This window comes from Jaculus jaculus, chromosome 3, assembly GCF_020740685.1.
Source record: "Jaculus jaculus isolate mJacJac1 chromosome 3, mJacJac1.mat.Y.cur, whole genome shotgun sequence".
NCBI lineage: Eukaryota > Metazoa > Chordata > Mammalia > Rodentia > Dipodidae > Jaculus > Jaculus jaculus.
The window spans coordinates 160,225,489-160,251,327 of record NC_059104.1 but is presented as its reverse complement, the minus strand read 5'-3'; the positions used below and the strand labels follow the sequence as shown (position 1 = coordinate 160,251,327).

Genomic DNA, 25,839 nt, shown 5'->3' with positions numbered 1-25,839 from the left:
AAGGCACAGAGATAAGAATCATTTTCTGGATCCAGGACTCCCAGAAGGTTATTCATGGGGGGTGGGGGGGAGAAGTGTGTTGCAAGACAAGGGTGTAAACAATCAGGCTGAGAAGAGGAAGCAAGAAGAGTGAGAATTCTTACCAGTCTTTGAATCTTCAAGTGCTAGTTCATAAATTTCTAATAGATCATGAACGGGAAGAATATGTATGTTAAACAATAGAGTTGGAGAGGAAAGATCTAGGTCGAAGTGTGAAAAGCAAGCACACACAGGAAAAAAAAAAAAAACAAAACCGCCCAAACCCCAAAAAACTGGGTTTGAAGACAGGAGATATGGAACAGTTTTGACCAATGACCCATGTTTTCACAGTAGCTTTACAACTTACCTGTTTCTTGGCTAGAGAATTCCTGGCATCTTGACCCACCTGTAAAACGGGTGTGTAAGACCCAACAATGGGTTGTCAAAGAGCCTGAAACAGCAAGCATTCAACAAGACAGCGGTTGCAATTGCTAAGTTCTCTTTTAGGTTATTTTATATACTTGCGAAAACGATCGGGTAAGATAATTTTCTTCCAATCCCAAATGAAAAAAGTATACCAGGTTTGCCGAGGCCCGTCCAGGCCCGCGCGGCACCACAGGTCACCTCCGCAGAGGTGCAGTCCAGGGCAGTCCACTTGGGTGAGTGGCTGATGGACGGTGAGATGGATGACATGCCGTTCCGGAGACAGGCCTAGATGATCCTGTGTGAGCGAGCAAAAAAAAAAAAAAATCAATCAATCAATAAAATAAAACATAAATCTCACCGAACCCCACAACACACACGGAGCGCGTCCCGCGACTCTGCAGGAGGAGCCTTGCGAAAGGTGAACGGAAGGAAGCGGGAAGTGACGCAGGCCGCGAGGATCCGGAAGTGACCTCACACGCAGGAAGTTTACTTGTTTCCAGGGCGACGGCCGAGGCGAGTGTCCGGAGCCCGGGACGCTGGAAAGCGACTCGCAGGACGGCGGCGGCCACAGCGGCAGGGCCGCCTCGGGAAGAGCCCGGGAGGACGCGGGCTTCTCCGGCAGGGACTCGAGGAGAGTCGGGGGCGACCTAAGCCCGCCGCGGGCGAGCGCCGGGCGCGATGCGGGGCGCGGGCGCGGCAGCTCCCGGGGGCCCGTGAGGGGTCCCCGCACGAGCGAGGCGAGGAGGCCTCGAACCAGCGGCCCCGGGCAGCGAGGCGGCGGCGTGGACGGCTGCCGCGGCCCCAGCCGTTGTTGGGACGGAGTGAGTGACGACCGAGGCTCCGCGGCCAGCGACTCGCCCCGGGGGAGCCTCGGCGAAGACGCCGGCCGCCCTCTCTGCGGCTCCTGGGCCCGAGGAGGTGCACAAGACCCGGGTGCTTGGGAGGCTGCGAGCAGGGAGGACCGTGGCTCCTGTTCTAGCGACGACGGCGGCGGCAGGGGCTCGTGGGTGACAGCCAGCGAGGACCGCCGGAGCAGCAGGGGCCTGGGGTCCACTCCTCCCCACAGTCCGAGGCCCAGGGCTCGCACCATGCCTGGAGTGGCCAATCCCACGTCCTCAAAGGAGACAGCTGGCTCGGGTGGGTCGACTGTCGTTGATCCTTGTGTGTCTGCCACACTTCTCACCTCAGCCAGCTTCAGTCTGCACGCCCCCCACCCCCAAACTTGTGTTTTAATTCTCTTTATTTTAATTTTCAAAGCTCTTCACCTGCCTTTCACCTTCTCTTATTCCAGCCCCCCCACTTGTTATTTATTTGCAAGCAGAGAGACATGAGGAGGGGGGACGGGAGGGGAAGACAGAGAGGTATTGGGTGCGCCAGGACCTCCAGCCGCTGCAAATGAACTCCAGACTCATGTGCCACCTTCTGCATCTGCCTCCTGTGCGTACTGGGTAAACAAACCTAGGTCCTTAGGCTTTGTAGGCAAGTGCCTTAACCGGTAAGCCATCTCTCCAACCCTGGTCTCTCCAGCCCATTAGATAACTTTTATTGCTTCTTCTGGCTCATGGTGCACATTAAAATATTTCGTAGTGTAATACGCCAGATAATGCACTCTAGGTATTTGGAATGTTAAATTATAAAATATAAACGACTTGACTACATGAAATAAAAATTGTGCCCTTTCATTCCCTTCTTATTATAATATATAAGTTAGATGGCTGGAGAGATGGCTCAGTGGTTAAGGTGCTTGCCTGCAAAGCCTAACAACCTGGGTTCGATTCCCCAGTACCTATGTAATGCCAGATGCACAAAGTGGTGCATGTGTCTAGAGTTCTTTACATTGTCTTGAGGCCCTGGCGTGTGCACAGTCTCTCCTCTCTCCCTTTCTCTCCTTCTCTGCCTCTTTCACGCTGACAAATAAAATATTTAAAAAGATATAAATTGGAAAAGCATTGATTAATTAAGTCAGCTGTCAATATGAGAAAGGCTGTGGTGAAGATTTTTTCACTGGGGAGTCAGCCTTAGTTATAAACCCACTGAGCTTACTTCAAAATGGTCGTGTTCTTCCCACCAAAGATGTGGGGCTTCTGAAGGAAAACCTGTGAAAGTGTAGGGGCTCCCTAACGCTACATCTTAGGCACGTCACAATTACCATGCAAGTGCCTCTACTAGTCATGGCGCCAGCAGCTCCTGCCCCAGGTCCTCTGGACTCCTCCATTACTTCTGTGGATGTGCCTGTTTCTCCAGACCTAAGGCGTCTGGTGGTTCCAAGAGTAGTTGTTGATTGCAGTGCACTCAGTGTTCATGCTCTCTGCATCAGGACTGAAACCCAAGATCAGGTGAAGTTGTTAGTCACAAATATCTTTGTAGTAAGTCCTTCAGAAAGCTGAAGTGATCTGATACTTTCTGTTGAATATTGTGCTAGTCTTTTTTTCACAGTTCTGTAATATATTTTAAGAAATTGTCTTTTTAAATAGATTCCAGGAAAAAGGTGCATTTTGGTAGCATACGTGATGCAGTGCAGGCTGGCGATGTCAAGCAGCTGTCAGACATAGTGGTGCGGGGAGCCAGCATTAATGAAGTGGATGTTCTCCATAAATTTTCCCCTTTACATTGGGCAGCACACTCTGGAAGTCTGGAGGTAGGTACCTTTATTTGTTATCTAAATTTTTAGAATATTTGCATGTGTGTACATGTACACATGCACATGCACACACACGCACCCTTCTTGCTGATGCTAACAAACTCCAGATGCATCACTTTTTAAAAATATTTTATTTTTATGTATTTGACAGAGAAAGAGTGGGGGGAGAGAGAGAGAATGGGCAGGCCAGGGCCTCCAGCCATTGCAGACAAACTCCAGATGCATGTGCCTCCTTGTGCATCTGGTTAACGTGGGTCCTGGGAAATAGAACCTGGGTCCTTTGGCTTTGCAGGCAAATGCCTTAACTGCTAAGCCATCTTTCCAGCCCCTTCCCCTTTATTTGAGGTAGGGTCTTACTCTCTAGCCCAAGCTAACCTGGAATTCACTATGTAGTATCAGGGTGGCATCAAACTCATAGCAGTCCACCTCCCTCTGCCTCTTGAGTGCTGAGATTAAAGGCATGCACCATCATGCCCAGCTCATTAAGTTTTTTTTTTTAATTTTTTTCTTTATTTTTATTCATTTATTTGAGAGCGATAGAGATAGAAAGAGGCAGATACGGAGGAGAGAATGGTCGCACCAGGGCCTCCAGCCATGGCAAACAAACTCCAGATGTGTGCGCCCCCTTGTGCATCTGTCTAACGTGGGTCCTGGGAATCGAGCCTCAAACTGGGCTCCTTAGGCTTCACAGGCAAAAGTGCTTAACTGCTAAGCCATCTCTCCAACCCTTTAACATTTTTATTTTATTTAATTAATTTATTTGCAAGCAGAGAGAGAGAGAGGGAGGGTGGGAGGAGAGACAGAGAGAGAATGGGCACACCAGGGCCTCTAACCACTGCAAATGAACTCTAGATGTATGTTCCCCCTCTACATCTGACTTATGTGGGTCCTGGGGAATCAAGCCTGGGTCCTTTGGCTTCGCAAGCAAAAGCCTAAACTGCTAAGCCATTTCTCTATCCCCTAGTGCATCACTTTTTGCATCTAGTTTATGTGGGTGGCTAGAGAATTAAATCTGGGCCTGCAAGCTTTTTAAGCAAATGACTTTAATTGCCAAGGATGAGACTTTGTTACTACTGCAATTTTAAGTTCAGTCTGATGTTTGGGTTCTCTGCTTTTGTCAGGCTTTATAACAAATTATTCCAAAACCTAGTGTCATAAAATGACTATTATGTTGCTCAAGAGTAAACTAAGAATTTGGATACCAGGAACACTTGTCCGTGGTCTGTTTTGGGGGTTTCAGCTAGAAGATTCAAGGGCCAGATCTGGGGATATGATTTAGTGGGAGAATGTCTGACCCTGTGTATATAGGAGCCTAGGTTCAATCTGAAGTTCTGGGGTTTGAGAGAGGAAGATGTGGTGCTGGGGCTAAAATCTTCTAAAGCCTCATGCACTCAGATGTTTGGTGACTAATAATGCAGACTAGGCACATTCCTTTCCAAGTGGACTGTTTGGTGAGTTCTTTCCACTTGAGCTAGTTTGTGCTTCTTCACAGTATGGTGATCAAGTTCCAAAGACAAACATAGAGGATAACTTTTAGAAGACAGCATGGGCTGGCAGGATGGCTTATCGGTTAAGGCATTTGCCTGCAAAGCCAAAGGTTCCAAGTTCAATTCCCCAGGACCCACGTTAGCCAGATGCACAATGGGGCACATGCATTCTCTCTCTCTCCCCTCCTCTTTCTCTGTCAAATAAGTAAATAACAAATATTTTAAAAAGAAAAGATAACATAAATACAACCTCTTTATGTTTTTACTATAGTTGCTTCAAGTTTTTAAAATTTTTTTTTTGTTTAATTTTATTTATTTATTTGAGAGTGACAGACAGACAGAAAAAGAGGCAGAAAGAGAGAGAGGAGAGTGGGCGTGCCAGGGCTTCCAGCCACTGCAAATGAACTCCAGACACATGTGCCCTCTTGTGCATCTGGCTAATGTGGGTCCTGGGGAATCGAGCCTTGAACCGGGGTCCTTAGGCTTCACAGGCAAGTGCTTAACTGCTAAGCCATCTCTCCAGCCCATGCTTCAAGTTTTTAAAAAATATTTAAAAAATTTTTAATTTATTTATTGGGGGGGTCAGATAGAGAAGGAGAGAGAATGGGTGTGCCTGGGCATTTGGGCACTGCAAACAAATTCTAGGTGCATGTGCAAACAAATTCTAGGTGCAGCTGGCTTGCTTCTGTAGATCATAGCAGAGAGATATCGTCGAACAGCCAGAGCTCCAACTGTTGTGAATAGACCTTAGGGATGGACAAGATTGGTCCCCAGTGACCTATCTCTTCCTTGGCAGGGCTTCAAGTGCTGGAGACTCAAGTTGCAAGGTTAGTTTTAATCAAAAACACTTGAGTCTATGGGACCATACATTCAAACCAACACAGTATGCTATGGATTTTGTCTCTTACTCTTACTGGTCCCCATCAGCCCCAAGGATTAGCTGACTCTTCTTTGGTTGGCTTACCCTCCCTGTCCTGTATGTGCATTCATATCCTTGGAACACTTTTTTTTTTTTTTTTTTTTTTTTTTGGTTTATTGAGGTAGCATCACACACTAGCACAGGCTGACCTGGAAGTCATTCTGTATTCTCAGGGTGGCCTTTAGCTCATGGTGATCCTCTTACCTCTGCCTCCCAAGTGCTGGGATTAAAGGCATGTGCCACCACACCTAGCTTCTAACACTTAAAAATATGTTTTTAATTTATTTATCTGCAAGGAGGGGGGGGAGGAAGGGAGGGAGAGGGAGAGAGAATGAATATGAATGGATGTGCTAGGGCTTCTAGCCACTGCAAATGAACTCCAGATGCATGTTTCATTTTGTGCATCTGGTTTATGTGGCTACTGGGGAATTGAACCCTGGCCTTTAAGCTTTGCAAGTAAGTGCCTTAACCACTGAGCTATCTCTCCAGCCCCCCCATCTGGCACTTTGTCATGACCACATTATTCACATGTTTATTTTCTCTTTTGACAACTGGATTCTGTATCAGGTGGTTGATTGATAGCATATATGACTTACATTTCAAACAGCCTAAAACTAAAAGCATTATTCTTTTCTCCCCTGTTTTAGTTTCCCAGGATGATAGCCTTTGGGTCATTGAAATGTCTCAGTATTTCACAGAAGCAAACACACAATAACATTTATCTAGATGAAAGGCACTTAGTGGTAGTACATTAGTGTCGAGAGACCTGGTCACTAGGTCAGTTGATTGTGCTCCATCTCTGTCTTCCAAATTTATTCTTCCCTCCTCAGCCATTGCTTTAGGACCATTAGAGTTCCTTCTTGGACTGCTCACCTGAAGTTAATATTTATATATCAAAAGTTGTCTGTGGGGGTGAAGGAGATGGCTCACTGGGCAAGAGTGCTTGCCACACAAGCATGAGGGTTTGGAAAGACATGATTCTTTCTGAGTTTGATTCCCTAGCACCATCATAAGCAGCTGGACATGGCTATGCACTGCTGGAGCCTCATCCCGGTGGGGACCAGAGACTGAAGAATCACTGGGGCTTGGGAAAGTGGCAACTCTGGGTTTAGTGAGAAGCTCCATCTCAAGGAAGCACATAAATGGGCAATAGAGGTGACATTCTCCTCTCCTCCACGTGTGCGTGCACAGGGTGTGCTCATCTGCATATACACTTGCATACATCAACCCCACACAATGTGGAACACAAAAGTACAATACAAACTAAAGTCTGACACAACTAAAACATTTCTTAAAACACTGTGGTGACTCTGACCCTCAAAAAATATATAAAGTTGGGGCTGGAGAGATGGCTTAATGGTTAAGGCACTTGCCTACAAAGCCTAAGGACCCAGGTTTGATTCCTCAGTACCCAATGTGATTCAGGTATCCCCCATAAACTTAGGTGTTCTGAATGCTATGTTCCCAGCTAATGGAGACTTGGGAATTAACACTTCCTGGAGGGAGTGTATTGTTGGGGGCAGGCTTATGGGTGTTATAGCCAGTTTCTCCCTGCCAGTGTTTGGCACGCTCTCCTGTTCCTGTTGTCCAACTGATGTTGGCCAGGGGTTGATGTCCACCCTCTGCTCACGCCATCATTTTCCTTGCCATCATGGAGCTTTCCCCTTGAGCCTGTAAGCCAAAATAAACCTTTTCTCCCCACAAGCTGCTCTTGGTTGGGTGATTTCTACCAGAAATTGAACCTGACTGCAATACCACGTAAGCCAGATGTGCAAGGTGGCACATGCATCTGGAGTTTGTTTGCATTGGCTAGAGGCCCTACTCTGCCCATTCTTTCTCTCTCCCCCTTTCAAATAAAAAATAAAATTAAAAATAATGAAAGTGTTGAGCTGGGTGTGGTGGTGCACACCTTTAATCCCAGCACTTGGAAGGCAGAGGTAGGTGGATCACAATGAGTTTGTAGCCACTCTGAGACTACATGGTGAATTACAGATCAGCTTGGGCTAGAGTGAGACCATACCTCACAAAAAACCCTAGGTTTTGATCCTTTTCTTCCAGGGCTAGTTATTTGCTATTTACTTATTTTAAGGTACTTAGCAGCTAATTATGTGTAGTGTGTTTCCTTCACAGTGTGAATCACTAATGTATCTGTTCAACTGTTCTATTTTTTTCTTTTCTCTTTTGAGATAGGGTTACACTCTAACCCAGCCTGACCTGGAACTCACTCTGTAGTTCCAGGCTGGCCTTGAGCTCACAGTGATCCTCCTACCTTGCCTCCTGAGGGCCTGGAAGGCAACATCTGCCCAAAAGCCATACACTGTGACTGGAGCCTGCTGTCTGGCTGGTTGTCATTGAGGAGAAGAACTGGTCATCCTTGTAAAGCTGCTGTTCATGTGCAGCCGCCGGAGGATGTTCTCCATCTTGAGCTTCAGCAGGAATGCATCTGCGTAGGTGGTTGTCTTGTGGCTCCATGTCATAAGAAACATGTCCTGGAGGATGTGAGCCTGCATCAGCTCCAGGCTGCTTATCCTTACCCCATTCTCATCCCCCCCTTTGAATCATGACATAGCTGGTTATCATCTCTTTAAAGAATGCAGACAGAAAAAAGGCAGAAATATTTGTAAATTGGCAATCCTTGAGAGAATTAGGTTCACAGATTGGCTGTGTTTGTCTTGCTCAGTATTAGTCAAGTAGACCATTTACCAACATTTGGCTAGCATTTCATTCATGCAAGAACTGTCTACAAACGAGTATTGTGTATACCTGGCAGAAAAGCGCTGCAGTTTGCCAAAGCTCCTACTACTTTCTGCTGTCTCCCTTACTGTGAGGCCAAATGCTAGTTGCTCTGTGTTTGTGCTTGACATCTCATTATGTTTGTTAGGCCATGATGGGATCTTCATGATTATAGAGTAAATTTAAAAGATATAAAAATGCTAGTCAGGCATGGTAGTATGGTAGTGCATGCCTTTAATCCCAGCATTTGGGAGGCCAAGGTAGGAAGACTAATAAGTTCAAGACCACTCTGATACTACATAGTGAATTTAGGCTAGTCTGGGCTACAGCAAGACCCTAAAGACCCTACCTCTTGCTCGCTCTCTTGCATAAAGAAAAAGGCCATTCAGTTGGGCTTGCCTCAAAAAAAAAAAAAAAAAAAAAAACTATGCTAAAACCATCTGACTTGTTAATATGATTACTTTTAGTGTCTTCACTGGCTTCTCTGGCATGGTGCTGATATCACACAAAGGACTGTGAGAGGTTGGACAGCTGCTCACATAGCTGCAATCAGAGGTCAGGATGCTTGTATGCAGGTAATGATTTTTTATTTATTTATTTATTTGTTGGTTTTTCAAGGTAGGGTCTCACTCCGGTCCAGGCTGACATGGAATTCACTCTGTAGTCTCAGGGTGGCCTTGAACTCATGGCGATCCTCCTACCTCTGCCTCCCAAGTGCTGGGATTAAAGGTGTGCACCACCACGCCCGGCTCAGGTAATGATTTTGATTACTATTATTTAAAATATTTATTTGAGAAAGAGAGTGAGCAAGAGAGAAGATGGGCCTGCCAGGGCCTCTTGCTGCTTCAAACAAACTCCAGATGCATGCATCACCTTTGTGCATCTGGCTTTATTTGGGTAGTGGGGAATTGAACCCAGCCTTGGCAGGCTTTGCATGCATGTGCCTTTAACCACTGAGTCATCTCCCCAGTCCAAGATTTTGTTTTATTTTGTTTTAGTTTTTTTGAGGTAGGATCTCATTCTAGTCCTGGCTGATATGGAATTCAGAATGGTTATGTTGAGTTATGGTAAGATTATGTTTAGTTTCATTAGAAATTAAACAACCTCCTTCCAAAGTGACTGCACAACTTGACATTCTCAACCTGTAATGAATGAGAGCACCTGCTGTCTTTCACCCTTGCCAATAGATGGTGGTGTCAACATTGTGGGTTTTTACCCATTCTGACATATAGGTAGTGATATTTCTTTATTGTTTAAATTTGCATTTCTCTGGCATTCATTTGATATGTAGTGTTTTATCATATGCATATTTGTGAGGTGTCTGCTCTGCTCTTTGCTTCCCTCTTTTTTGGTAGTATTGAGATTCATCCCAAGGTTTCTTGAATGTTAAGCAAATGCTCTACCACTGAGCTACACTCCCAGTCTTACCCATCTTAAACTAGACTTTTTTTCTTGTTGAACTTAAAAAAATATTTTATTTACTTATTTGAGAGAGAGAGACAGGAAGAGGAATGGTAGAGAGAAAGAGAATGCGCACCCCAGGGCCACTGCAAATGAACTCCAGATGCATGTGTCCCCTTGTGCTTCTGGCTTATGTGGGTCTTGGGGAATTGGACCAGGGTCCTTAGGCTTTGCAGGCAAATGCCTTAACCACTAAGCCATTTCCTCAGCCTCTTGTTTGTTGAATTTTTTTAAATTTTTTTTTGTTTTGTTTTTGAGGTATGGTTTCACTCTAGCCCAGGCTGACCTGGAATTTACTATGTAGTCTCAGGGTAGCCTTGAACTCATAGTGATTCTCTTATCTCAGCCTCCCGAGTGCCGGGACTAAAGGCATGTGCCACCACTACCAGCCTCTTGTTGAATTTTGAAGTTTTTTTTCTTTTTAAATCTCAGATAACAGTGTTTTATCAGATATATCTTTTTTTTTTGTTAAAAATTATTTATTTTATTTGCAAGCAGAGAGATAGAAGACAGAGAGAGAGGGAGGGAGAGAATGGGCACACCAGGACCTCTAGCCACTGCAAACAAACTGAGCTCCAGATGCGTGCGCCACCTTGTGCATCTAGCTTTCATGTGTCCTGGGGAATTGAACCTGCGTCCTTTGGCTTCGCAGGCAAGCATCTTAACTGCTAAGTCATCTCTCCAGCCCCCAGATTGTGTGTGTGTGTGTGTGTATTTTTTTTCGAGGTAGGGTCTCACTCTAGCCCAGACTGACCTGGAATTCACTATGTATTTTCAGGGTGGTCTTGAACTCATGGCAATCCTCCTACCTCTGCCTCCCAAGTGCTGGGATTAAAGGTGTGCGCCACCACGCCTGGCCTCCAGATATATCTTTAACAAATATTTTTCAGAATATGTGAAATTTCTTTTTTTTTAAAAATATTTATTAGCCAGGTGTGTGGTGCACACCTTTAATCCCAGCACTCGGGAGGCAGAGGTAGGAGGATTGCCGTGAGTTTGAGGCTACCCTGAGATAGTGAATTCCAGGTCAGCCTGGGCTAAAGTGAGACCCTACCTTGAAAAACAAAACTTATTTATTTGCAAACAGGGAGAAAGAGAAAGAGAAGTAATGCAGCAAGGCAGCTTGCTACTGCAAATGGACACTAGATGCTGCTGCCACTTCATGTATCTGGCTTTATGTGGGTATTGGGGAATTGAACCAAGGCCCTCAGGCTTTGTAAGCAAGTACCTTTAACCACTGAGCAATCTCTCCAGCCCTTTGTAGAATAACTTTTTTAATTTTTAATTTTTTTGGTTTTTGTTTTTTTTCAAGGTAGGGTCTCACTCTAGTGCAGCTGACCTGGAACTCACAGTGATCCTCCTGTCTCATGAGGCCTCCAGAGTGCTGGGATTAAAGGTGTGCACCACCAGGCCCAGCTTAACTTTTTTAAAAAAGCATATTTTATTTATTTATTTTCCAGCAAAAGAGATAGAAGAGAGACAGAATAGGCTCCTAGCCACTGCAGACAGACTCCAGATGCATGTTCTGCTTTGTGCATCTTGCTTTCTGTGGGTACATGGGAATGAACTTGGGTCATTAGGCTTTGCAGGCAAATGCCTTGACCACTGAGTGATCTTTCCAGCACCCCCCACCCTAGCTTAAATTTTAAGAAGTCCAGCTTGTCAATTTTTTTTTTTTTTTTTTGGTTTTTCAAGGTAGGGTTTCGCTCTAGCCCAGGCTGACCCAGAATTCACTATGTAGTCTCAGGGTGGCCTCAAACTCATGGCAATCCTTCTACCTCTGCCTCCCAAGTGCTGGGATTAAGGGCATGTGCCACCATACCTGGCCCAGCTTGTTAGTTCTTTCATGATTATGCCTTTGGTGAGGCATCTAGAGTTTCTCCTTTCTCCCAAGGTCTTATAATTTTGTATTTTGCATTTATGTGTGTTTCAGTTTCAGCTTTAAAAAAAGTTTTATTTATTTATTTGCAAGCACAGAGAGAATGGGCACATCAGGGCCTCAATCTGCTGCAAACCAACTCTAGGTGCATGCACCACTTTGTGTATCTGGCTTTACGTGTGTACTGGGGAATTGAACCTGGATTGTCAGGCTTTGCAGGCAAGCACCTTAACTGCTACCGCTAAGCCATCTCTCCAGCCCTCTGTTTAAATTTTGCAGGGTATAAGGTCTGTGTCTAGAGTCATTGTTCTTGCACATGATGGTCACTTGTTCTGGTTGTTGAAAGACAGTCTTTTCTCCTTATGTTCATAACTTTTAACACTTTTGTGTTATTATATGGGTCTGTTTCTGGGCGCTCTGTTCAGTACCATTGACTGATGTCTGTTCTTTGGCCAGTATCACATTGTCTTGATTACTGTACTTTTATGGTGAGTCTTAGGGCTAGATAGTGTCAGGCCTCCAACTCAGTTCTTCATTATTGTGTTATCTAGTCTGATTTTTTGCCTTTCTATAAAATTTGGGTTCTGTTTGTTGATAATCTAAAATACATTGCTGGGATTCTGATTGAGACTAAATAATTTTTTGAACTAATTCTCTGTATGTTATCTAGAGAGGTAGGCTATGTAGGTAATACAACCTGTGTGTGGAAACTGGACCAGTTGTGTATTCAGATGAAACAACCTCAGAAGCATGATTGGGAGTGCAGAATTAATTAATTTTAAATAATTGCTACAGTTACTTTTTCATTGTTGGGACAAAACACCTGATCAGAAGCAGCATATGGAAGGAAAGGGTTTATTTTGGCTTACAGTGTTGAGAGATTTCATCACAGCATGGCAGAGCAGAAGTTGGGCATCACACCTTTTCACGTCGGAGCTGGCAAGGGTGGTTGGTCTATAACACCTAAGGCCACCCCAAGTAATTTTCCTTCTCTAGCAATGATCCACCTCCCAAACTGCTATCAGCTGGGCATTGAGTATAAAGCTTAGTCATGAACACATGAAGATATGAGGGACCTTTCACATTCAAACTATTACAGTAATTCAATCCCTTTATTGGGTTTAAAGCTAACTTTCAAAATATTCTACTTTTGAAATAGTGGAAGTTTATATTTCTTTTTTTGTTGTTTTATTTTTTTTAAATTTTTTAATTTTTATTAACATTTTCCATGATTATAAAAAAATATCCCATGGTAATTCCCTCCTTCCCCCCCCCCCGACACTTTTTTATATTTCTTATCTCAGTATTAGAGTATTAACTTACTAACTAGTAATCTGTGCTTTGAAAACTACATCTTACAAATTGTGTGTATATGCTTAAGTCAGAATGTTAAATCTGCCATTATCAAGGTCTCTTAGGCAATGTTAAAGTAGACCTCAACATTTTTTTTTCTTCTCTTTTTTTTTTTTTTTACTTTTATTTATTTATTTGAGAGTTACAGACAGACAAAGAGGCAGAGAGAGAGAGAATGGGCGTGCCAGGGCTTCCAGCCACTGCAGATGAATTCCAGATGCGTGCGCCCCCTTGTGCATCTGGCTAACGTGGGTCCTGGGGAATCGAGCCTCGAACCGGGGTCCTTAGGCTTCGCAGGCAAGCGCTTAGCCGCTAAGCCATCTCTCCAGCCCAGACCTCAACATTTTTTAAATTTAGATTTAGCTAAGAAATGTCTCATTGTTGCTGTCCACCCCGCTTCCTTACACACACACACACACACACACACACACACACACACACACACGTACGTTTTGCTACGGGTAAATACATTGTCTTTCTTCTGTATGTGCATTTATAATTTAATATCTATTCTCATGCCTGCCTGTTCCCATGTCTCTTCCTTAGGCTTTGATAATCAATGGAGCCAATCTGGCAGCTCAAGATGACCGTGGATGCACTCCTGTACACCTTGCTGCCACTCATGGACATTCCTTCACTTTACAAACAATGTTGCGAAGTGGAGTGGTGAGGGATTGTTCTCAGTGATAGCCTGTAAAAATATAGATGGAGAGTATATGTTGTCTGGTTATCTCCTTCTGGCCTTTTAAATCCCCTTTGTGACTTTGGGGAAGTAATTTTTTTAGCTGTTTGATCATTTAAATGTAACAGCAATAATTAGATAAATATTCCTGCTCCTCCCCCAAATAAATGGTTTAGTAATGCTAATATTTTGGGAGTTTTGATGTTCTTGTGCTAGTTTAGTATTAACCAGGAAAATTCTGAAGCTTTTAAACAAACCTTAACTAGGTATATTTCTTGTGTTAATTTAGAAAGTGTTTATTTTTATAAGATTTCATTAATTTATTGTAATTCTTATTATAAATTTTAAATATATTTTTATTTATTTATTTGAGAGAGAGAGAGAAATAGGCAGGTAGAGAGAGAGATTGAGAATGGGCATGCCAGGGCCTTCAGCCACTGCGAATGAACTCCAGATGCATGCGTCCCCTTGTGCATCTGGCTTATGTGGGTCCTGGAGAATTGAACCTGGTCCTTTGGCTTTGTAGGGAAACTCGTAACTGCTAAGCCATCTTTCCAGCCCTTATTATAATTGTCATTTTTTTGTTTTTTCAAGGTAGGTTCTTGCTCTAGCTCAGGCTAACTGGAATTCACTATATAGTTTCAAGCTGGCCTCGAACTCACAGCAGTTCTTTTACCTCTGCCTCCTGAGTGCTGGAATTAAAAGTGTGCAACATGCCTGGCTATACTACTTTTTTGTTGTTGTTGTTGCTTTTTGAGATAGGTTGTCACTCTAGCCCTGGCTGACCTGGAATTCACTATGTAGTCTCAGAGTGGCCTTGAACTCATGGCGATCTTCCTACCTCTGCCTCTCATGTGCTAAGATTAAAGGTGTGTACCACCATGTCTGGCTTTGTAATACTTATTTTTAATAGTACCCGGTGGTCATAAAAGTAACTTCTTATCAGGTGCCTTTAACTGCTGAGCCATCTCTCCAGCCCAAAAATAACTTGTTACAAGAAATTGTCCCTAGGTCTGGTGGCTCATGTCTGTAATCTCAGCTCTTGGGAGGCTGAGGCAGGAGGATTATCATGCGTTTGAGGCCATCCTGGGCTACAAGTGAGTTTGAAGCTAGTGTGAGACCTTGTCTCAACCCTTCCTTCCCCTCAAAGGAAGAACAGAACTACTTATATTAAGACAATATTAAGGGTAATTTCTATAAATGAAAACATTAAACATTTTTTCATTAATTCTTTCTGTTCTCAATACCATGATTTGATCATTTAAATTCTTTTTTTTTTTGGTTTTTCGAGGTAGGGTCTCACAGTAGCCCAGGCTGACCTGGAATTCACTGTGGAGTCTCAGGGTGGCCTCGAACTCACAGCAATCCTCCCACCTCTGCCTCCTGAGTGCTGGGATTAAAGGCGTGCGTCACCATGCCTGGCCAGTAGATTCATATTATTTTATTGGTTAAGAATCTGAGATAGTAGCATGTGTAGTTAAGTTCCTTTTAAAGCGTTCGTTTGTGTGGCTAGTTTTTTTTATGTGTGTATATGTAGAATATGTGCGGTGTGGTATCTGCACCTGTGTATGCAGATGCTTGCATACCATACACATCCATGTGGAGGCTGGAGGTGCTCTTTTCTGTTACTTATCTGTGTACTTTGTTGAAAAGTGCCTCTCACTCAACCTGGAGCTGCCAATTTTGGTCAGTGAGCTCCAGTGATTCTCCAGTCTCCTCATCCTCCCAACCTACTTGGGTTACAGATGTGTATGTTATAACCAGCTTTTTTTTTTTTTTTTTTTTCTGTTGTTTGTTAGGTAGAAACTTTGTATGGACACATTGGGATTGTGGGTTATGAGTTGTGAGAGCAGCAGTCAGTCATTATGTGTGGGGCAATGCCTCTGAATATTCTCTTCTAACATGTGACTTTTACAGTCTTTCTGTTCCCCCTTACACAATGTTCCCTGAGCCTTGGTGGGTACATTTTAAGTGTATGTTAGTGTTGTGCTCTCAGCAGCTTCTGGATTTCTGTTTGTATACCTAGCTTTTTATGTATCTTCTGGGGAGTCAGACATGGACAGTCTCAGGCCCTCCCAGACCCTCATACTTAGGCAGCAAGCACTCTTAATGACTGTTGCAGTCAGGTTTGCATTGCTGGCAGAAATCTAGTCTAGTCAGTGAAAAGTCTCCAAGTCCGATAATTCTGAACAGCAACAAGTCTCTGGAGTTCCAATTCCACTCCTCCAGCTAGGCTACTCACAGTCCCGGAAAACTTCAGGGCTGGCAGCTGTCCTCAGCAGCCATCTCGTGGTCCTGGCATCTCCTCCTGGGTCTCCACTGCAATCCACGGTTCATCCTCATGGCCCCATGTGGTTTCCATGCAGGCATCCAACAAACCTGCTTCACACTGTGCATGGCCACTTCCAAAACACAAGACCGTGTTGCAAACTCAATGATACTCTCTTTCCTGCATTTCTTATACTCCATAATACCAGGTAGGGTGCCACTTTGTTAATCCAGGGGGGAATAAAGCAGACTTTGAAGAACAGGACACTCTTTGAGCACTCAGGCCCCTTCAAAAGAGTCTACATTCTTCCTGTTGCCCCAATGCAGGTCAGGTGGCCCTATCTCAAAGGTTTTAGTCTCCTATAATTGCCGCTGAATAGGCAGAAGTTTCAGCCTAAAGATTTCATTTGTGTGCCATATTCCTCTGCTCATACCAGTCCCTTTTTACACAAAGCAACCCTGCACAAATTCCCAGGACACAGGCATAACAGCAGGCCTCTCACATAAGCTGCTTGTAGACCAGTCCAAGCAAAGTTCTTTCTCACCCTCAAGCCAAACCTCACAGTCCATGGTTCTAATTGCATTCAGTTCTTTCAACTCTGACCAAAATAGTCCATGAATCTGTACTTAAAGCACTGTAAGGTGTCACTTAGGCCAAGGTTTCAAATTCCTCCTCATTCCTCTTGAAAATCAGCTCCAAAAGGCCAAAGCCACACAGTCAGGTGTCTACCAGCAGTTCCACTCCTTGGTACTAACATTAGTGTTGCAGTCAGGTTTGCATTGCTGGCAGAAATCACCCGACCAAGAGCAGCTTTTGGGGAAAAAAAAAGGGGGTTTATTTTGGCTTACAGACTCAAGGGGCGCTCCACAATGACAGGGAAAAACCACCACATGAGCAGAGGATGGACATCACCCCCTGGCCCACCTAAGGTGGACAATAGCAACAGGAGAGTGTGCCAAACACTGGCAAGGAACACTGGCTATAACACCCATAAGCCTGTTCCCATTCCCAAGAATACACTGCCTGTAGGAGGTGTTAATTCCCCAATCTCCATTAGCTGGGAACCTAGCATTCAGAATACCTAAGTTTATGGGAGACACCTGAATCAGAGTACTACAACCATCCAGTCCAAGTTGTGTTTTTCTTTTTTGTTGCTGCTGTTGTTTGTTTATTTTTGTTTATTCATTTGAGAGGACAGAGAAAGGCAGATAGAGAGAGAGAGAGAATGGGCATGCCAGGGCCTCCAGCCCCTGCAAATGAACTCCAGACACATGTGCCCCCTTGTGCATCTGGCTAATGTGGGTCCTGGGGAATCAAGCCTTGAACTGGGATTCTTAGGCTTCACAGGCAAGTGCATAACCACTAAGCCATCTCTCCAGCCAAGTTGTGTGTTTTTTAAAAATTTTTATTAGTATTTTCCATGATTATAAAAAAATCCCGTGTTAATTCCCTCCCTCTGTGTTTTTTTTTTAAAGATTATTCTGTTTTTTAAAATATTTTATTAATTTATTAGAGAGAGAGAGAAAGAGAGAGATAGAATGGATACTCCAGGGCCTCTAGTCACTGCAAATGAATGAACTCCAGACACATGTGCCACCATGTACATCTGGCTTACATGGGTTCTGGGGAGTCAAACCTGGGTCCTTAGGCTTCACAGGCAAATGTCTTAACCACTAAGCCATCTCTCTAGCCCCCCCCTTTTTGAGGTAAGGTCTCGCTCTGGCCCAGGCTGACCTGGAATTTACTGTGAAGTCTTGAGGTGGCCTCAAATGCCTTGTGATCCTCCTATCTCTGCCTCCCTAGTGCTAGGATTAAAGACATGCTCCACAACACCCTTTTTTTATTTTTATTTTTATTTTATTTTTTTTTATAATGTAGGATTTCTAGCCAGGCTTACCTGGAAGTCACTCTATAGCATAGACTAGCCTCCAACTCATGGTGATCAACTACCTCAGCCACCTCCCAAGTGCTAGGATTAAAGGCATGAGCCATGTTCAGCTTTATAAGGCTATTTTTAAATTTCCAGTAATATTTTGCTGCTCATGTTCAAATCAGTGAGCATAGTAAATTTATCTATTACATACATCTAAAAACAACCTCTAATTTTTGTGTACAGAATTAAGTGTCTAGACTTGTATTTTCCCTACAGAATGGAACAAAGCTGAGAGCTTGTGAATGTTACCTCTAGGATCCCAGTTTGACCGATAAGAGAGAATGGAAACCTGTACATTATGCAGCATTTCATGGGCGGCTGGGGTGCTTACAGCTTCTTGTCAAATGGGGATGTGGCATAGAAGATGTGGACCACAATGGAAACCTTCCAGGTATGTACAAAAGCAAACATTTTCGTTTTTTAAATTTTTTAAATATTTTATTTTAATTTATTTAAGAGAGAGAGAATGGATATAGCAGGGCTTCCAACCACTGCAGGCAAACTCCAAATGCACGCACCACCTTGTGTATCTGGCTTATGTAGGTTCTGGGGAATCAAACCTGAGTCCTTAGGCTTCTCAGGCAAGAGTGGTAACCACTAAGCATCTCTCCAGCCCCACATTTTAGTTTGTTTGTTTTTCTTTTTCTGAAATTTTTTACTTATTTATTTATTTATTTAGAGAAAGTGAGAAAGAGAGAAGCACAGAGAGAGAAAGAGAGAGAGAATGAGAATGGGCATGCCAGGGCCTCCAGCCACTACAAATGAACTCCAGATACATGCAACACATTGTGCATCTGGTTTACATGGGTCCTGAGGAATTGAACAGAGGTCCTTTGGCTTTTCAGGCAAACACCTTAACTGCTAAGCCATCTCTTCAGCCCCCACATTTTAGTTTTTAATTAATATAAACTGAATATTTTAGCATGTTTGAGAATTTTTTTAAAACATCATTCTTTTTTTTAAAAAAATATTTATTTATTTGAGAGAGAGGCAAATAGAGAGAAAGAGAGAATGGGCACAACAGAGCCTCCAGCCACTGCAAACAAACTTCAGATACATGCGCCCCCTTGTACATCTGGCTTTTGTAGGTCCTGGGGAATCGAACCGGGGTCCTTAGGCTTTGTAGGCAAATGCCTTAACCGCTAAGCCATTTCTCCAGCCCCAATTTTTTTTTTTTTTTTTTTTTGAGGTCAGTTCTTACTCTAGCTCAGGTTGACCTGGAGTTCACCAGATAGTCTCAGGCTGGCCTTGAACTCATGGCAATCCTCCTGCCTCCCAAATGCTGGGATTAAATGTGTGTACCACCATGTCTGGCATATTTGAGAAATTTAAAATGTCATTTTAAGTCCCTCACAGAGCTAATATAGTCAGTATGTTGCTATGAACATTTTATTTCATTTTTGAGGTAGGGCCTTGCTCCAGCTCAGGCTGACCTGGAATTAACTCTGTAGTCTCAATGTGGCCTCAAACTCAGCGTCCTGCCTCAGCCTCCCGAGTGCTGGGATTAAAGGCATCTGCCACCATATTTAATAATATTGACTATCTATCTTACATACCACTCATGTGAAGGATTTATTTTTCTGGAACAATACCAGCCAAAAAGAAACTGGCATGGAGATTGTCAGTCAAATGGGAAATTATTAGTAATGATACTACATCGAAATTAAGCTTCTACTCACTAAAAGATATTTTCTCAAAAGAATAAAATGGGAAGTCACAAAATGGAAAGAGTATTTGCCATTCATGCAGGTGACAAAAGACTTGCATCTAGAATATATGAAGAACTCTTAGAACTCCCTAAGAATAAGACAGAAGACCCAGGAGAAAGCGGCAAGTAATCTAAACTGGCATGCAAGTGCTCTTAACTGCTGAGCTACCTCTCTAGCCCTTCTCCTTCATTTGTTTTAAAGATGAGATCTCACTATATAGTCACAGGTTGTCCCAGAACTTACTATTGTAGCCCAGTCTGGCCATTAACTTGTGCTCTACCCACTTCTGCATCTCAGGTGCTGGTATTACAGGCATGTGCCACCACACCCAAATTTTCAGGTTACTTTGACTTCACATTAATTTCTTCTCTGTTCTCTTACCTGTATAGTTCATTTAGCAGCCATGGAAGGCCACCTTCACTGTTTTAAATTCCTACTTAGTAGAATGAGCAGTGGAACACAAGCTTTGAAAGCCTTCAATGATAATGGAGAAAATGTACTGGACCTGGCCCAGCGGTTCTTGAAAGAGAACATTTTACAGTTTATCCAGGGGGTTGAGTATGAGGGAAGCAATCTTGAAGATCAGGAAAGTAAGTAATTAACCTGAATATTTTATAATATCGTGATGTAGATATATAAAATCAGTGGAATAAAAACACCAAGAACTTCTAAGGCAAACATTAAAGGGAATTTACTATAGATTATTACTCACACATTCATGTAGATTTGAAAGAATTATTTGTATGTGTGTTTATTCATGTGTGTGTTTGAGTGTGTGTATGGGTACACCAAGCTTCTTGCCACTGCAAGACTCCAGACAAATGCACCACTTTTTGTATCTGACCTAATGTAAAAAGTAGGAAATTGAACCTGGGCCTTCTAACTTTGTAAACAAGTGCCTTTAACCATTTCCCAATCCTACAGTCTTTTAAAAATATTTTTATTTATTTGAGAGAGAGATAGGCAGACAAAGGGCAAGAGTGAGTATGGGTATTCCAGGGCCATTGAACTCCAGATGCATGTGCTACTTTGCATCTGGCTTTATGTGGTTACTGGGGAATTTAATGAACCTGTCAGGCTTTGCAAACAAATGCCTTTAACCGCTGAGCCATCTTCCATTTCCCAGACATAGATTTCTTTATAAAATATATTTTTGGGCTGGAGAGATGGCTTAGCGGTTAAGCGCTTGCCTGTGAAGCCTAAGGACCCCGGTTCGAGGCTCGGTTCCCCAGGTCCCACGTTAGCCAGATGCACAAGGGGGCGCACGTGTCTGGAGTTCGTTTGCAGAGGCTGGAAGCCCTGGCGCGCCCATTCTCTCTCTCTCTCCCTCTATCTGTCTTTCTCCCTATGTCTGTTGCTCTCAAATAAATAAATAAATAAATGAACAACAACAAAAAAATTTAAAAAAAGAATATATTTTTGTTATAAAACATTTTTGACAAAAGCATGTAGATAAAGAGCACTGTTTGTGTCACTGAACTTATAGTTGAAGCATGCATCTTATTTCCTTTTCTTTTTCCTTGAGGGTCAACTACTATATTGGATTATCATTTGCAAGAAGTGTCTATGTACAGACTTAGAACTTCCCATCTTCTAGTGTTTTGTTGTGGGATCAGGGAGGAAAGGAATATAGCTAAAAGCACTTTATAATAATCTGGCAAGTTGGAAGTCCTTGGGTGGAGGAGGGTAATACAATTAATACTACCTGTTTGTATAATTCTGTTTTTACTACTTTTCAATATTTCAGTTGAACTCATCAGACTCATATTTAAGATAATATTCGAAAATATAATGTATGATGACTTAAGATAGGGAAATAAACTCATGTATTTATTGAAATGCTACATTTATTTTATTTATAGCTTTAGCATTTCCAGGTCATGTGGCTGCCTTTAAGGGTGATTTGGAAATGCTCAAGAAGTTGGTAGGAGATGGAGTAATCAATTTTAATGAGCGCGATGATAACGGATCAACGCCTATGCATAAAGGTGAGCTGTTATATTCCTGCTTTCTTTTCAGTCCTGAGACAATGGCTGCTGACTTACTTAGCTGTTAAAGTAATTACCCATGAGAAACATGTCCTGTGGATATCATCATATGTCATATGGAGTACAGAATGCCCTTTTTCCCATTTTCAGTGACATACCCTTTATTCTGCCAGACACATTATGATATTTAAGGGTAGTACCCATAAATTTTTTTTGTGTCATCAGTATGTTTGTGAATATGTGAAATATACTGGTGGGGAAGTTTCTTAGAATATAACTTTATTTATTTATTTTTAATTTTCTAATTTTAAAATATTTGTTTGTTTGAAGCAGAGAGAGAAAGAGACCATATACATGTTCACCTGGGCCTGTAGGTACTGCAAGTGTACTCCACATGCATGCACCACTTTGTGCATCTGGCTTTATGTGGATACCTAGAGAATTGAATCAGGGTCATTAGGCTTTGTAGGCAAGTACCTTAACTGCTGAGCCATCTCTTCAGCCCCCTTAGAATAATTTTTTTTTCAAGGTAGCAGCACAGGCTGACCTGTAATTCACTATGTAGTCTCAGGCTGGTCTTGAACTCATGGTGATCCTCCTATCTCTGCCTCCCAAGTGCTGGAACTAAAGGCATGTGCCACTATGCCCTGCTGAAATATTTTTAAACTTTTTATTGACAGCTTCTATATGTATAGACAATAATAGACCATGATAATTCCTTCCCTTCACTCCCATTCCCCCCCTCTCAAATTCACTTTGCATTGAGTCCCCTCCCCTTCCAATAAGTCTCTTTTACTTTGATATCATCATCTTTTCCACCTATTCTGAAGGTCTTATGTAGACAGTTTTGGGTACTCTAAGGTCATGAATATTAAGGACATTTTGTGTCTGTAAGATTTCATTGTAAGTAGTTCTACCCTATCCTTGGCTCTTAAATTCTTTCCTCTACCTTTATACATGGACCCTGAGCCTTGGAGGGTATGATAGACCTGTCTCAGTGTGCTGAAAACTCCACTGCTACTTTCAGCATTGTGGTGACTTTTTTTGGGGGGGGGAGCAGGGGTTTGAGGTAGGGTCTCACTCTAATCCAGGCTGATCTGGAATTCACTATGTAGTCTCAGGTTGGCCTTGAACTCATGGCAATCCTCTTAACTCTGCCTCCTGAGTGCTGGAATTAAAAGTGTGTGCCACCACGCCTGGCAGAATAATATTTTTATATGGAACTATTAACCAAGTGTAGCTGCACCCATTTGTAAGCTTAGCACTGGGGATATGAAGGCAGGAGGATTGAGAGTTCAAAACCAGTCTTGGTTACAAAGATTCTATCTCTAATAAAAATCAAAACAATAAAACACCAAAGACCAGACAGACACACTAATTCATGATAAATTGAAAATTACACCTTTTAAAATTAAAGCAGAATTTCCTTCTTTAGTTCTCCATAAGCATGTTTTTATTGCATGGAAATATCAAAGAACATTATTATATTTAAATAAACTTTAAGGTATCTACATCTTCCTTTTTCTTCCTTATAGTATTCTGTAATATTGATTAATTTTTTTTTTTCTTTTGAGGTAGGGTCTCACTCTCTAGTCCAGGCTGACCTGGAATTCACTATGTAGTCTGAGGGTGGCCTTGAACTCACAGCAGTCCTCCTACCTCTGCTTCCCAAGAGCTGGGATTAAAGACATGTGCCCACCACGCCTGGCTCAGCCTAGTAGTTTTTCATTTGTTTGTGGATAATATATTTAATAAAAGTTTGCTATTCAAAGTACAAATGCATAATCAATTTAAAGGTATGTGCCACCATGCCTGGCTTTTTGTTTTGTTTTTGCATATCTATGTGAGGAGATGTACATGCATAGGCCAAAGGTTGACAGGGGTTCAGCCTAGTATTTTTTATATTTTATTATATTTTTAATATTTTATTTATTTGTTTGAGAGAAAGAGAATTGATGTGCTGGGACCTCTAGCCACTGCAAACAAACTCCAGATGCATGTACCCCCCTGTGCATATGGCTTATGTGGGTCCTGGGGAGTCGCACCTGGGTCCTTTGGCTTGTCAGGCAAATGCCTTACCACTAAGCCAGTTCTCCAGCCCTAAATTTTATTTTAAATGAAGTTTTGTCAAGCTATCAACTCAGTGTTTAGACTGTAGTAATTATACTTAATAATTGTTTGTTTGTTTCTTTATTTTTTTGAGGTAGGGTCTTGCTCTAGCCCATGCTGACCTGGAATTCACTATGTAGTCTCAAGGTAGCCTGGAACTCACCATGATCCTTCTACCTCTGCCTCTTGAGTGCTGGGATTAAAGGCGCGCACCACCATACCTGGACTTTATTTTTTTAATATTTTAAAATTTATTTTTACTTATTTGAGAGAGAGAGAGAGAGAGAGAGGCAAATAGAGAGAATGGATACACCAGGATCTCCAACCACTGCAAACCAACTTCAGATGCATGTGCCACCTGGTGCATCTGGCTTATGTGGGTACTGGGGTATCAAACTTGGGTCCTTAGGCTTCACAGGCAAACACCTTAACTGCTAAGTCATCCTTCCAGCCCTGTTACTTTATTTTTAAATCCCAAAGCAAATCTTTAACCAGTTGGACCAGAAAGTTCAGGTTTATTTGCAATTTCTCTATAACCTGAGGGTAGCTGATTCTAATGATACTCTTAGAGAAAAACCTTTGTAAATTTGTTCTTGTGCCGGGCGTGGTGACATACGCCTTTAATCCCAGCACTAGGGAGGCAGAGGTAGAAGGATCATTGTAAATTCAAGGCCACCCTGAGATTACATAGTGAATTCTAGGACAGCCTGAGCTAGAGTGAGACCCTACCTCAAAAAAACAACAATCGTCCGGGCGTGGTGGCGCACGCCTTTAATCCCAGCACTCGGGAGGCAGAGGTAGGAGGATTGCTGTGAGTTCGAGGCCACCCCGAGACTACAGAGTGAATTCCAGGTCAATCTGGGATACAGTGAGACCCTACCTCAAGAAACCAAAAAAAAAAAAAAAAAAAAAATCCCCATCCCCCCAAAAAAAGAACAACAAAATTTGCTCTTAGGGGTGTGTATTTGAGTTGGACTTTGTTTTCTCAATAACTTCTGGCAGTCCCAAATCTTGTATTCTTTTTTTTTTTTTCTTTTTTCTGAAGTATTGTCTTGCCCTTGCCTAGGCTGACCTTGAATTCAGTATGTAGTCTCAGGCTGTCCTTAAACTCACAGCAATCCTCCAACCTTTGCCTCCTGAGTGCTGGGATTAATGGAGTATGCCACCGTGCCCGGCAGAAATAGAGAGTGAATGGGCACTCTAGGGCCTCTAGCCATTCCAGACGAACTCCACATGCATGTGTCACTTTGTGTATCTGACTTTGCATGGGCACTGGGGAATTGAAACCAGTACATCAGACCTTGCAAGCAAGTGCCATTAATTGCTGAGCCATCTCTCTAGCCCCCAAACTTTTTTTATTTGTCAATCCAACTCAATCTTGGCTTTACTTTGAAATATAAGCCCAGTGTTTTAGGGAGAAATTGGGTCCACTAACAGCTCTTTCAGATAGGTCATGCTTCAAGTTTTTTGGTATGCTTATGTGATTGCACATATATGCATGTGCATGTAGTGACCTGAGGACCACCTTGACTGGTGTTTCTCAGGAATGCTGTCCAACTTTTTTTTTTTTTTTTTTGAGGTAAGGTCCTGCTCTAGCCCAGGCTGACCTGGAATTCACTTTGTTGCCTCAGGCTGCCCTCTAACTCACAGTAATCCTACTACCTCTGCCTCCTGAATACTGGGATTAAAGACGTGCACCACCACTCCTGGCCTGGACAACCATTTTGATACAGGTTCTCTTACTGACATAGAACTTGCCAAGTAGACCAGACCGGTTGGCCAGTAGGCCCCAGCTATCTTCCTGTCTCTGACTTCTAAGTGCTTTGGTTACAGTCCTGTGCCACCATGCTCACCTTTTTTTTTTTTTAATGTGGTTTCTGGGGATTGAACTCAAATCCTCATGCTGTTGAGGCAAGCACATTATTGACTGAGCTATCGCCCCAGCCCCATGCTTGATTTTTGTTTTTTGGCATTTACACACACACACACACACACACACACACACACACACACACACACACAAATTTTGATTATATGTGCTCTGCGTTATCATCTCTTATCCCCCTCAGCATTACTATATTCCTTCCCATCTTTTGTTAGTGACTATGCCACTGACGAGAATGACTTCTCTCTAGCAACCATTAATGTTGACTGGGCCTATCATATGCAGGTCTTGTGCACGTAACCACATGTGGTATGAATTCATGAGTGCAGTGGCCTTGCCGTGTCTGA

The 25,839-nt window shown here is 42.8% G+C and overlaps 1 protein-coding gene across 5 annotated transcripts in view; it reads left to right on the top strand.

Moving 5' to 3' along the window:
- Nucleotides 1-1,297: 1,297 nt before the first annotated feature.
- Ankrd42 (ankyrin repeat domain 42) overlaps nucleotides 1,298-25,839 on the top strand; it is a 59,931-nt gene continuing 35,389 nt past the window's right edge. For all 5 annotated transcript variants that reach the window (XM_045145693.1, XM_045145691.1, XM_045145692.1 and 2 more), the window contains exons 1-7: nucleotides 1,298-1,581; nucleotides 2,919-3,082; nucleotides 8,692-8,799; nucleotides 13,464-13,583; nucleotides 18,057-18,192; nucleotides 19,900-20,100; nucleotides 21,373-21,498. In XM_045145693.1, the coding sequence (XP_045001628.1) occupies nucleotides 1,533-1,581; nucleotides 2,919-3,082; nucleotides 8,692-8,799; nucleotides 13,464-13,583; nucleotides 18,057-18,192; nucleotides 19,900-20,100; nucleotides 21,373-21,498 (904 nt within the window). In that variant the 5' untranslated portion in view covers nucleotides 1,298-1,532. The remainder of the gene's footprint in view (nucleotides 1,582-2,918; nucleotides 3,083-8,691; nucleotides 8,800-13,463; nucleotides 13,584-18,056; nucleotides 18,193-19,899; nucleotides 20,101-21,372; nucleotides 21,499-25,839) is intronic.